Source organism: Fimicolochytrium jonesii, assembly GCF_025526975.1.
Source record: "Fimicolochytrium jonesii strain JEL569 chromosome Unknown EV422scaffold_1, whole genome shotgun sequence".
In the NCBI taxonomy this organism is placed as follows: domain Eukaryota; kingdom Fungi; phylum Chytridiomycota; class Chytridiomycetes; order Spizellomycetales; family Powellomycetaceae; genus Fimicolochytrium; species Fimicolochytrium jonesii.
In genome coordinates this window covers 635,692-648,128 of record NW_026515668.1, presented here as the reverse complement: position 1 = coordinate 648,128, position 12,437 = coordinate 635,692, and the positions used below count along the sequence as shown (strand labels likewise).

Here is a 12,437-nt window from a genome sequence, read left to right as displayed (position 1 = left end):
AGTTAGGTTGATGGCATACAGTAACGGATGCTTGTCAGGCCAAATTGGCCAATATATGTACACAGTTCGTATACGGATACAGTACGCAGGTTCCCTATCCATGAAATGTAAACCCGCACATCGCCTAGCTCCATACATCAATCCGAGGGAGGACCTTACTTTTCAAAGAGGGAGATTTCCTTTCCGTGGCGATGTGTGGGTATCTCCATCGCCAGTGGCATTACAGGGTGGAAGTGTGGAAGAATCCGCTCCGGCGACCGGCTTCGCCGGTTGGTCCCTGAGCCATTCCTGGTAAATGTCGTTGGGACCTTTGGTTGTGGACGCCTTTTGGTTGTGGACGTTGATTGTTTTTGGGAGACACGATATGTATTCACCATGACGAGCGTACAGGAAAGGCATCCATGTGCATGCATCATCCCTGCACAGGCAGGCTTCTGCAGCCTCGTCCTCACGCGGACTTTTTTCTTGTATTCTTGTAGCCGCGTATCCAGCCAAGGACGCGCAAAGCAAGGTCATCACGGGATGGCAAACGTCGACGTGTTGATCGGTGGATGCTTCACCGCCTACTGTATGTGCTGGATGTGCCAAAAAAAACTTTAGCTGCACGATGCACATGGTGGAGGCTCCTTTAGGAAAGTACCGTACTTTACCTTTCGGAGTGGGTGACCTCTTCCCTCCTACCCCGAGGCCCAAAGTTCTGACGTTCTCGGATGCCACCTTAGCACCCGATGTGGTCATCCAAGGTATCTTATACGTTTCCCCACTGACCGTATGTGGAGGAAAGAGACAAAGGCTGACAACAAAACTTCATGCGCGCCCGAAATGTATAAAAGCTGCTTCCTCGTTTGCATCCCAGCAACCTTCTCAAGGCCTCTCCCCAACCAACCTTCAACATGAAGTTCTCCACCACCTTCTCCATCCTCACGGCCTTCGCTTTCAGCGTTGCTGTCGACGCTCGCTCCGTCCCCGTCCGCCGTGCCGAGAGCTCCGACATCACTCAGTTCCTCAAGACTCAGGTCCCCTTCGGAAAGGAGCGCATCATCGCTCACATCAACCAGACCACCGGTGCCCTCGTCGCTGGTGCTGCTGCCCCACTTCCCAGAGACGAGTACCAATACTACTGGGTCCGTGATGGAGGTATGTGTTCCCTAATTTGCCTGGTTTCCGTCGTTTCCGTCCATGCGTCATTTACTCACATATCTCTCATCCCTCAGGTCTCAGCATGGCCGCTCTCGCGGATCTGTACGCCGCCACTGGCAAAACGGACGCCGAGATCGCCTCCAACTTCGACCTCTTCTTCAAGTGGACTCAACTCACCCAGAAGAACGCTCGCACCAGCACTCCTGGCTGGTTCACCGAGAAACAAGCATGGACAAAGTACGATCTCGACGGTGTTCCATACGCGCAATGGATGAGCCCCCAGTACGACGGTCCCGCCCTTCGTGCGATCGCTTTCATGAAGTTCGCCGCTGCCACCAACAGCTTCGCCAAGTACTACAGCCCCAACGACCCTAACTCCGTTCTCAAGACCGACCTGGACTCCGTCGTCCGCAGCTGGAGCTTGGCTGACGGTTACGAGCCTTGGGAGGAGGTCATTGGACAGCACTTCTTCCAGAACGTTGCCCAGTATCGTGCACTGACTGATGGTGCCGCCGTTGTCGAGAAACTCGGTGGAGCTGCTGATGCCACTATTTACCGCAACACCGCCGCCAGCATCCTGAACTCTCTCGGCAAGTACTGGGACGGTAACCACATCCACGCTACCCTCAACGGCGCCCGCAACGGTGGCGACAACGAAGGTGCCGGCGCAAAGGTTAACGCGGGTCACTTCTTGGACATCTCCTCCATACTGGCCGTCATCCACGGTTCCGACGACAAGGTGTTCCCCGCCACTAACGAGCAGGTCCAAGCTACTTTCTACCAGATCGTCCAGGCTTTCACTCAGGGATTGTACAAGCCCCCCCGGAGCCTGTCCGACTGGTCGTTGAACCAGAAAGAGACCACTTTCAACGGTCTCCCCATGAACCCTGCCGTCGGACGCTACCCCGAGGACATCTATGACGGTTACCCCTTTGGCTACACGTACAAGGATAGCAAAGGTGCCGGTTTCTGGTTCCTCGCCACCAACGCTCTCGCCGAGACCCTGTACAAAGCTGTTGACCAGTACAGCCGCACCGGAAGCATCGTTATCAACGACGTCAACGCCGGATTCTGGAGCTTCATCGGTGTCAACACCAAGCAGACCATCCCCAAGTCCAGCCCTCTCTTCGCGCAGACCCTGGGTCTTCTCCTCGATCACGGTGATCGTTTCATCCGTCGTACCAGCAAGTACGTCACCAAGGAAGGTTATGCGTCCGAGCAGTTCCAGTTCGCTACCGGTGCCCAGCAGGGAACCAACGATCTCGCCTGGTCTTACGCGTCCTTCATCTCCGCCTCGATCGCTCGTGACCAGGCCATCAAGGTCGCCGGCGGTGTCCCCATTGTCGTCCCCACTGCCACCCCTACCCCCACCGCTCCCGCTACCTCCACCCGCGCTACCAGCACCGCCGCCGCTACCGGTCTCCCCGCTCTCGTCTGTCCCGTTGACGACGCCAAGAAGACCGACTGCGGTTTCGCCGGTATCAACCAATCCGGTTGCGAGGCCAAGGGATGCTGCTGGAAGGCCGCCGCTCCCAACTCCGCCACCCCCTGGTGCTTCAACAAGGTCGCCGGCACTTTCCCCAGCGCCACCGTCGCCCCGACTGTCGCCCCCACCTCCACTGTGAAGTCCATCCCCTCCGCCACCCCCACCAACGTCGACACCTGCGTTGTTGCTGACTCCGCCAAGATCGACTGCGGTTACGCCGGCATTGACCAGAACGGTTGCGCTGCCAAGGGATGCTGCTGGAAGGCCGCTGCCCCCAACTCCGGCACTCCCTGGTGCTTCTACAAGAGCGCCCAGCTCCCCCCCGCCTCCGGCTGCCTCGTCGCCGCCCATTAAGGCAGCATCGTTTCTTCTTGGACGTTGATATCAAAGAAATGACCAGGCCTTCCCGACGGAGGAAATCCGTTGGCTTGTTTGCAGCATGTTCATTGCCTCGAAGGCAGCTCAGCTCATAGAATTTTGCACTAGACCCCACTATTTTGGGACAATCCTTTTTTTTGACACCCCTTCTGTATTAAATAGTTTGTACGGACGAAGAACGCCTTGATGGCTTGTAATATACCGAAAAGATTGGATACTCCAAATTATCCCGATGCTTTGCTTCAGCCTGAGTATTGGTCCAGAAATCATAGCTTAAATTCGTATCCATATTCTTGTCGGTATCTGGATCCGCATCCGGCCCATTCCGGTTGCAAGCAGTCCTATTCACAAGGCCCAATACGTCGAGAACCCAACAAGCAAGCTGCCTTGGCCGCACACCTGGAGCGCTTATCGACAGGTGGGCGATCGTAATGTCGGTTGCTTCGTATAAGGAAACGCGAGGAAAGTTAGATTGTCTTGCAAAGCTTCATTGTGGTCGTTGAAATCGGCTCGTCTGGCAAAGCTTTTATTGTGGTCATCGAGATTGCCTCGTCTGGCAAGTGCATCCGTGCATCCCGGTTGGGTCGTGGGACATCCTAGCTGTAGCTCCTGAGCAGCGTTCTCATTCGAATTCTGCACATTAAAGTCCGAACTTGACCCGCAGCTCACGAGAAGCATCGTTCGAAGAAGTCGTTGTATCAACACCATCCTTCACTGCTTCGCCGCCGAACTTCTGGTAAGGGAAAATAACTGGTGTTGAAAACACATGCCGGCCGGCCTCGTACTAACAGGTCATGTTCAGATAAGCTTGGTGTGGTCGAAAGCAGAAGATGGGCTCACATAGCCTCAACGTCCCCATATTTCCAGATGGATAGGCAAATTGCAGCGCTGGATGATAGTGGCGGACCGGGATAGTTCGAGGTGATCAAAAAGTCTTGTGCACATGAACAGTTTGGGAAAAAGCTGCAGCAGTTTTGATCTCCTCAAACTCGTGACGTCCTGCGGACAAGCGGTAGCGACAATTATTGGTATGAAACGATCTTCAATGAGGCTAGAGGAAAAGCAGGGTGTCAAGCTTACAGTCTTGAAGCCCCGAACTTATTCCTTAGCTGGGGGCGGAGAGGGGAAAAGCTTCTATCATGTGCAAGTCCAAGAGTGGGGTTCGAAAGAAGATCCACAGAACGCGTGCTTGGGTAAGCATCGCTTAGTCAGTTCGACAGCGCGTTTGACGAGATGGAGTTTCCCCGTAGTATACCGTTCAGAATACACAGTTGCCGCCCAGCCGGCCAAGCAAGTTCTTGGCAGACATCCAGCGGCGCTGACCGGTGGTTGTGTGTCGACTTCCTTTCGATATTTGCCGCTTGCGGAGTTGTACAGTTTTGCTTTCATTGCACATCGAAAGTGTAAAAATCTGTAGATAGATATCCGCTCGGAAGACTCACTATATAGACTCTTTCAAGGCCGTAGCCTCGAAAACGTCGGTCTTGTTAGGCCGTCCATCGTTCCGGAAAGTGCAAGTAATATCCCGCCGGCAGCCCATATATAATATAGTGACCGACTTGAATTCCGTGCACGTGTACATTGACCACACCACAGCCAGTTCAACTTTGAGAGAGCGATTGAGAAGCCATTCGCTGGCCGCCAAGACGAGTAGCGAAGAATGTTTTATTTAACGAAAGAAACTCTGCCGATCTACCTGCCTTTGGGGTTTATCGGCATTTACCGATGGTTTTGGTTCTTCGTCAAGGTACGCTTAACCTTACTCACGACCAAGTCTGAATTTCAACACTAACCTAAATATTTCGACTTTTTCCGAACGTTCCCAGATCCTGGCCTATGTCCTTTACAAGCCACGAAAACCCCGTCGCCATCCACGCTACACCGCATCGCGAGACGTGACCATCATCGTCCCCACGATCGACTCTGGCGACGAGATCCGGATCGCCATCCGCACATGGCTCGCCAACGATCCATTCGAGATCATCTTCATCACAATTCCCTCAGCTCAGCCAGCGCTCGAGAGGCTCGCGCGGGAGGTCGATCCGGACGGGCGATGCGTGCATGTGATATGTGTGCAGAAGCCGAACAAGCGAAATCAGATGGTGGCGGGAGTCAACCGCGTGAGGACTCCGATTACGGTGTTTTGCGATGATGATGTGATTTGGCCTGAGACGATGCTGACATGGATGCTGGCGCCGTTTGAGGATAGGATGATGGGCGGCGTTGGTAAGATCACCACTGTGTCTTCCCGGGTTACGAATAGCTGATGGCTTACACATCCTTCAATCAGGTACCTCGCAAAGAGTCTTGCCTCAACACAAATACATGACAATCTGGGAGATTTTGGCTGCTTTCCGAATCTCGGTATGTATCAACGCATGCTAGCCTGGCTGGGTCACTTCACTCTTGCGACGCACTTTCCTAACATATAATCTTGTCCACATGAACAGCTGCGAAATATAGAGATCACGGCTACTACCTACATTGACGGCGGCGTCTGCTGTCTTTCCGGCCGCACAGCCGCCTACCGAACCTGCATGCTCCGCGACCCCGACTTCCAATGGTCCTTCACACACGAGTTCTGGCGGGGCAAATACCACCAGCATAGCGGCGACGACAAGTTCCTAACGCGCTGGGTACACTCCCACAACTGGAAGACCTACATCCAAGCCTGTCCCGAAGCCGAGCTGGAATCGACCTTCAAGGACAACTGGCGGTTTCTGAAACAGTTGCTGCGGTGGACGAGAAATACGTGGAGGAGCGATACGAGGAGTCTGTTCACCGAAAGATTTGTGTGGACTCGCCATCCGTTTGTTGCGTTTACGATGCTCGACAAGTTCTTCAATCCTATCACGTTGCTCGCCGGACCCGTCACGGTGGTGTATCTCCTCATCCGGTCCGAGAGGGACCATGTCGATGACCAACCGGCGACATGGGTCATCCTTATCAGCTACCTCTCATGGCTTCTTATCACGCGCGTTATCAAGTACATGCCGCACTTCGTACGTCGTCCGCAGGACGTGTTCGTCGTGCCGATTTGGGTTTTATTCAACATCTACTTTGCAGTCATGAAGGTGTATTGCCTCTTTACGCTGCACGTTACGGATTGGGGGACGCGAGATGGTGCAGAAGATGGCAAGGGGCAGGGAGAAGAGATTGACATTTACCGCCCGAAATGGATGCATCCGGCAGCGGGATGGGGCAGGTCCCCGTACGATGATAGTGACTTCAACGCGACAGAGGGTGAAAGCAGCCATGTGACGACGATCGTGGCGATGGAGGAAGGAGATGGCGAAAACATCCCACCCCCGCCATTGCCGTCGCGAATTGAAAGACCTACGAGCTCCGATCTGCGGCGACAACCTACCATTCCTCGCGGCAGTGGGCGGAGCAGTTTGGATTACAGGAAAAATGGCATGCCGCCTTTTACGGCTCTGCCACCACCTCCACCTGCACACACACGAGAAGCGTTAGTTAGACAGCCGTCGAATCAACAGGACCTTCACAAACCGTGGATGAGTCCTCCGCCCGGTACTGGAGGCGCCGATTCGGCAAACTCATCTGTCAATCTTTCGATCATGACCGACTACAGCCCTTCCCGCCCGGTCAAGGGGATCAACGGTGACAAACGAAGTCTTTCGAGTTCCGATTCACAACGAACGATAGCCATGAAAGATGAGGATAAGCTTCCACCAGCCGATGTAGTTATGCCGGTTCCACCAAGACGATCGCCTCCGAATGACATCCGCGAAAGTCTTTGGAGCGTCGTTGATATATCTAAGGCGCCTGATGGAGCGCAGGACAGTCGGAGGAACTGATACAGCGATCTGACGAGAATGGGGACATAGAGTGGGGACAGGTGTCCTGTGTAAAGTTGTAATTTTGGTTGTCGCCATGAGGTGACATGTAATTCTCAATAGGCCTGTCTGTATAATGTGTATTAATGCAATATAACAAGTAGATTTCATGCACAGATCTGTGGCGGTGTCTATAGACGCCATTGTATATGCTGTTAACGACCGTTGTTTGAAGAAGGGCGTTCACGATACGTCCATTGCATCGCTGCCCACTGCGCTTTTCCCTTTTCGCCCACCATTGGCGGCTCCCAACACCGCTGGCGCCGAATAAGGCTTTGGTGGATACGAAGCCGTTACGTCTTCGTCCGTGTCCATTTGCATGACCTCTGCTAACACATCTTGAGCTCGATAGCATCTTTTCAAACACTGTCGCAGTATCTTTGACGCATGTTTCGATCTCTGCACATCAGAAGCGACCCTGTCATCAGCCATCGCTGAGTCGCTGTGCCGGTATCCTAGAACTGAGCTTACCACTTCCAATGCCTCGCATTCTCTCTTCATTGCATCGAGATCCGCAGTGTCCAGGATTGTGTTGGCGATCGCCTGGGACAGAACACGCTTAGTGAGCCCTCCCCCGCCATCTCCAGTAACTGTCCCGCAAGCGGCCTCAAATCACCTCATTGACGCCTTTGGCCGCATCGTCGACATATCCACAGTCCTCCTTCAAGAGCTCGAGCATGTCATGTACTGACAGAGCGCGTTTCAAGTATCCAGGGAACCGCAGGCTTTGCAACGCCGTTTGACCCATTTGCGGAGGTTTAGGATTTTGAAGATCCGTGAGCAATTCACTGCAGACGGTGATGATGGAGTTCAACTGGCCCAGGGATGCATCGATGCGGGCCAGGACTTCCAGCGGTAAGTCGTTTTCGGCCTGTGCCGCCTCGTCGACAGCGGCGGTGGTCATCCTGATTTCGTCGTTCTGGGACTGTTCCGCCTTTTGACCCTAGACCATATATGCAACTCGGCGCCTCTGCTCGTAACCGTACGGACCCGGACTGAGCCGGATCTCGAGTAAGTTCGACTGCCGATTCAGATTTCGCTCCGTCGTTGGTCAGACTGCCTCGAAATGGGTTGCGTCTGAGCTCCACTGCTCGTCTGCCGTTGCAGCGCTCTCTCGTCTTCGCTCTCCGAGACCACCCTGGAGACCACCCGCTCGAACACTGTGAAGTTCCGTTCTTGTGTTTATAGCCGCCACCCTGACTCTTTTGAAGCAAACGGAAGGAGCACAGTGTGGTCTTTCTTCGCGTCTCGCCCAAACCTTCCCTTTTTCGCCAATTCCGCCCAGAATTCCACCCAGAATTCCGCCAGACTTACCTCCCATATATCCTCTCGGAAGACGCACGACGACGCAGGGCATCGCATAGATAACGAATCTGCCCCCGAAAACCGGACATAGCCACTTTCCGAATTAACACCAACGGCACCCACCAACCTCCTCAGCATGTTCGCCCTCCTCCGGCACATCCTTCCCCCACTCCGCCTGCGAACCTCCGCCTCACCCTCTATCCCCCTCGCAACGACCTCAACATCCCTAACAATACCAACCCAAACGACGTCGCCAGCGCTTCTCTTCACACGAGGCTACCGCACGCGAACGGCGCTGAAGCTGCGGTGCGAGAACTGCTTCTTTTGCAAGCGGAGGGGGAAGCTGAGGGTCGAATGTAGGGAGAACCCGAAGCATAAGCAGAAGCAGAAGTAGGATGGCCTGAGAGGGTTTACAGACGGGCAGGATGGGGAAAGAAGTTTGGATCGCGTGAACGTTAGATGGGTGACGGGTATGAAAAGTTCTGGGGCTGTATTTATCTGGGATGTCATGGGACTCGGCGTAGGAATGAATTCCAGGCCATATCGATGGCGGAGGTGGGACTGGAACCGGAATCCCAATGTGAGGAGTACCAGCCTTCCGTCGAAGCACAGGCAATCGGAAAGCAGAAGCACGGAAATGTTGTTGATTCCACCATACTATGCGTACTATTTGCAATAGACTAAGAGCATCTATACCCTTTGAGATGCTACTTTTCCAAACGCCTACCACAGTTTCTCGTCGTTGGACCGTACGCTCTTAACTCTACACGAAGCGCTGTACTATAACTGCGTTGATTAAACCAGCGTCTTTCAGCGTGACCTTGTCGTCTGATAGCTCTTTGACGGGGTATGCGGTCTGGAGCACGAACCGGCGGGTCGCGTTTTCGGGGCGAGATCTGTTCATATTCGGGTAGAGAGTAGTATATATGAGAGACTAATGTCAAAGGACGGGCCAGAAGCTGAGTACTCACGAATTGACAAAACCGCGAATATCACCAATTGTGTGAGTATGGTTGGCTTTCGTGACGAGTCTAAAGGAGTCTCTTGATCAGCCACCCGACCAATTACCAAGTCCACCGGTCATCACAACGCACCTAGTTCCGTCCGCCAATCTGATCTGCAGCGAAGTGACCGGCTGACTATCATCCACCTTAAACGTCGACACGGGCGCTGCCGGACGACTAACACCACCGCTAGACGCTGACGACGCGCCTGGGAATGCTCCGGGTATAGACGCTTCGATGTTGTCCCCTCCCGACACGATTCCGCCCAGCCGGTTTCCTGTACCGCTGAAAGCAGCCATGGGCTTCTTTGCCGGCGGGACGTAATCTTGCTCCAGGTTCTTTGTTACTTTGACTTCGACGGGTTGGTCGTACGCCACGTTCAGGAGAGATGTTGGAGCACGTCTGGATCGACACAATTCGCGTGAATATGTATCCCCATACGCCCACCAATGAGATATTCAACGCGTACCCGCTGTTGATGGCTCTCAGGAACTCTTGATTCTCAGGGGCATCATACGCACGCAACTCTCCATCGTCGATGCTAAATCCATTACGCCAGAAAGTAAGGTATCGAGAGATCTGTGAAAGACACGTTTAGTATTTACCGATTGCCAGGACGTCATTCGTTTCTGGTCTCACCGGTTCCACTGGCCTTACAGGGGCCTCTCCTCGAACTACGGGAACAGACGGTCCAGAGGTGGCAGGCTCATCCTCATTTCCAAGACGGTACCCTAGAATACACACAGTCAGCAGTCCAACCAGGCCGTTGCTCAAGTAGGTATATCCTACCTGATCCAGTGAATCTTTGAGGCTTGATGACAGGTTCTTCAGGTCCAGGTCCTGCTCTGTGATTGGAGTGCCCTAGGTTAACGCATCGACCTCTTTCGATGGCCCGTGCGAGACCGACTCACTTTGACGCCTTCTCCAGGATATCCTTCACCAGATCATTTGGGTTCTTCGAGCTTTTAGGTCCTCCTTGCATCATAAGGCCTCTGTGCAGTATGGGCATCAAATAGCCAACCAAAGCAAAGCGGTGTCGCGAAGGATGCCACTTACGACTTCTCTCCACCAGCATAGAAGTTCTGTTCATCATCCGAGGCATCTTCGCTATCGCTAGGTTCGCCTGACAAAAGTTCCGAGAACGTCTTCACGCGGGAACTAGATCGACCGGTGAATGAGATCTGAGAGTTGGCACATCCTGAAACCCTTCACAAAACATACCTGCTGGTGTTCTTCGCCTTTGCCTTGGAAGAGCTTCCCTGCGAGCCTCCTCCCTGGAAAGGCCCTGTGCTCTCAAACGGACCGCTAGACGAGCTGGTAGCCGGTGGGGCCGACTCTGGTGCGCTGCCACGCTCAGAACTTTCGTAGTAGCTGCTGGCGGCGTCCTGATACGAATGGAGTGCCTGCTTAGATCACGCGTCCAACCGCGTGAGTGTTTCCCCACGCCTGCCCAATCGTAAACATACCTCGACGTTCCAGTTACTCGCTTCGAGAAAGAATTTGGCTGCGAGATACGGAAGTCAGCATGTGCAGTCCGTCGGGGTTTCAGAGTGGGAAGGAATGGCTTACCTTGGTCGGCGGAGCAACCTGTGATGTCAGCCAATTGGGCGATCAATCCTTCGTGGTCGGCCATCTTTGCAAACTTTGAGACGCAGTTGTAACGCAGCGGTTATATCAAAGGAGGAGCGAAGGGGAACGGTTCGGTCGGTTAGGATGGAAGTGTCGAGAGCTGCTGAGACGGTGAGACGTGAAACGACCCGAACTGCGAAAAGCTCAGTCGAAATGTCAGCGCGCGCTTCGTCACCGTGCACGCTGATGTTAGGACATGGCTCTGACATGGCTGCCTCTTCCCTCACTACAGCCCCTTCAACAACTCTGACGAAAGGACACCTTCCACAATCCCGAAGGGTTCATGTCATTCCTTTTGAGATATTCAAATCTGGTCGAATGAATCTGATATGCTAGACTGTGATCTCTATGTTCATGGACGCTATATATCTTTCTGGAAGTTTCTCGCAGCAGGACTCCGTAAGGTGTGCGTTCTCCATTCGACGTGACCTGCCCATACCCTCCGTCCATCCATTCATGGCATCCGAGTCTTCCCTATTCCAAAAATGCCCCATACAACCATTATCGGATAGACTGTCCCCGACCGCAAGTTCTTCCGTTCATGACATCGATCTGTTCTCTTCTCCGATCTTCTATCGCCCATACGATGAATTTATCCCAAGGCCGATCGTAGTGTGTTCCTTTCGTCCCCGTACGCACATTCAGGCGTCCTGGGGCCTCAGTGATCGCGTGCAACAGATGCAGGACGTTGATAGGAGCAATTGCCTCGCCCATCTAATGAGGCTTCGTCACAATCTGCGTGTCGTACGCTACGTACAAGCCGTTTGTCTCAGCGACACGTTTGGCCTAAAGTGGATGAACAAAATGAAGGAGTTAAGAAAGAGTCACATCGTCATTGCTCCCCAGACAAAGCGTTTACTTACGTTCTCAAGGATTTCCATTACCGCCGTCTCTTCTTCCAATTGCTCTTGGACATACCACTGCATGAAGTTCTCGGTGACAAAGTCATTTTCGTCTCGCGCCTGTTTGACAAGGCTAAGAATAGCCGAGCTGTTGGTTTGCTCGTTGGCAAGGGCAAATTTCCTGTTGATGAATATCAGCGATTGACCAACGTAATGCGCGACATTTGTGGACGTCATGCCGATGCCGACAGGAACCTTACCAGACATCCACAGGTTGACCAAAGTTAAACTTTGCAGCGTGGTCAATCGGCTGGACGAGGGCTCCCTTTGCTCTCCGCTTCGTGATGTGGTCAAAAATCTTGAGACCATGATTACGTTCTTCCTCGCTGTGAGCACGGCACCATGCCGCAGAACCCGGCAGTTCGCGCTGTTTTATAATACGCATTATTGGACAGTGTATTGAAGTGAGATTGCAGATCAATGGGGTGCCTTACATCAGCGAACCATAAAGACATTGATAGATAGTCCGCGCTGGCGCTAAGTTCCCTATTCGCCTAAGGGATGAAAGGTGGGCATTGAGGACATGCGGCGTGCGCAATCGAGCGGAAAAGTCGCAGAGCCATGCCAGTGCATTACGACAAGTTGAGGCTTCCTTGCTTACCTGCTTGATGAGGCCCTCCAGAATTTTGTTGCTGATGCGCATTGCCATCTTGGGCGATAGTATGTTCTTGCGCGGTCGTTTGGTAATTCGGTGGGGTCGGACGGCTTGCGACGAGTGCAAGTGAACAAAGTGAAG

At 53.4% G+C, this 12,437-nt stretch overlaps 5 protein-coding genes across 5 annotated transcripts; 2 read left to right on the top strand and 3 right to left on the bottom strand.

Moving 5' to 3' along the window:
• The first annotated feature begins 575 nt into the window (after positions 1–575).
• Positions 576–3,195, top strand: EV422DRAFT_9316 (Six-hairpin glycosidase-like protein). The gene is made up of 2 exons (XM_053074514.1): positions 576–1,137; positions 1,215–3,195. Exons 1-2 carry the CDS (start codon positions 894–896, stop codon positions 2,978–2,980), a joined length of 2,010 nt encoding a protein of 669 aa, XP_052930001.1. The 5' UTR covers positions 576–893; the 3' UTR covers positions 2,981–3,195.
• Positions 3,196–4,248: 1,053 nt separating this feature from the next.
• EV422DRAFT_575115 (glycosyltransferase like family 2-domain-containing protein) lies at positions 4,249–6,922 on the top strand. Its single transcript, XM_053073200.1, has 4 exons — positions 4,249–4,751; positions 4,831–5,230; positions 5,295–5,368; positions 5,455–6,922. The coding sequence occupies exons 1-4, from the start codon at positions 4,665–4,667 to the stop codon at positions 6,820–6,822; spliced, it is 1,929 nt and encodes a 642-aa protein (XP_052930000.1). The 5' UTR covers positions 4,249–4,664; the 3' UTR covers positions 6,823–6,922.
• EV422DRAFT_9231 (uncharacterized protein) lies at positions 6,918–7,911 on the bottom strand. Its single transcript, XM_053074506.1, has 2 exons — positions 7,478–7,911; positions 6,918–7,404 (listed from the first exon to the last, which is right to left on the bottom strand). The coding sequence occupies exons 1-2, from the start codon at positions 7,763–7,765 to the stop codon at positions 7,045–7,047; spliced, it is 648 nt and encodes a 215-aa protein (XP_052929999.1). The 5' UTR covers positions 7,766–7,911; the 3' UTR covers positions 6,918–7,044.
• Positions 7,912–8,929: 1,018 nt separating this feature from the next.
• Positions 8,930–10,803, bottom strand: EV422DRAFT_562805 (uncharacterized protein; the record flags this gene model as incomplete). The annotated part of the gene is made up of 11 exons (XM_053071994.1): positions 8,930–9,062; positions 9,138–9,197; positions 9,261–9,572; positions 9,640–9,749; positions 9,828–9,901; positions 9,960–10,015; positions 10,082–10,162; positions 10,227–10,328; positions 10,392–10,555; positions 10,637–10,674; positions 10,740–10,803. The coding sequence occupies 11 exons, from the start codon at positions 10,801–10,803 to the stop codon at positions 8,930–8,932; spliced, it is 1,194 nt and encodes a 397-aa protein (XP_052929998.1).
• Positions 10,804–11,513: 710 nt separating this feature from the next.
• EV422DRAFT_562804 (ferritin) lies at positions 11,514–12,350 on the bottom strand (the record flags this gene model as incomplete). The annotated part of the gene is made up of 5 exons (XM_053071993.1): positions 11,514–11,585; positions 11,663–11,822; positions 11,902–12,068; positions 12,136–12,195; positions 12,303–12,350. The coding sequence occupies 5 exons, from the start codon at positions 12,348–12,350 to the stop codon at positions 11,514–11,516; spliced, it is 507 nt and encodes a 168-aa protein (XP_052929997.1).
• Between the last annotated feature and the right edge of the window lie 87 nt (positions 12,351–12,437).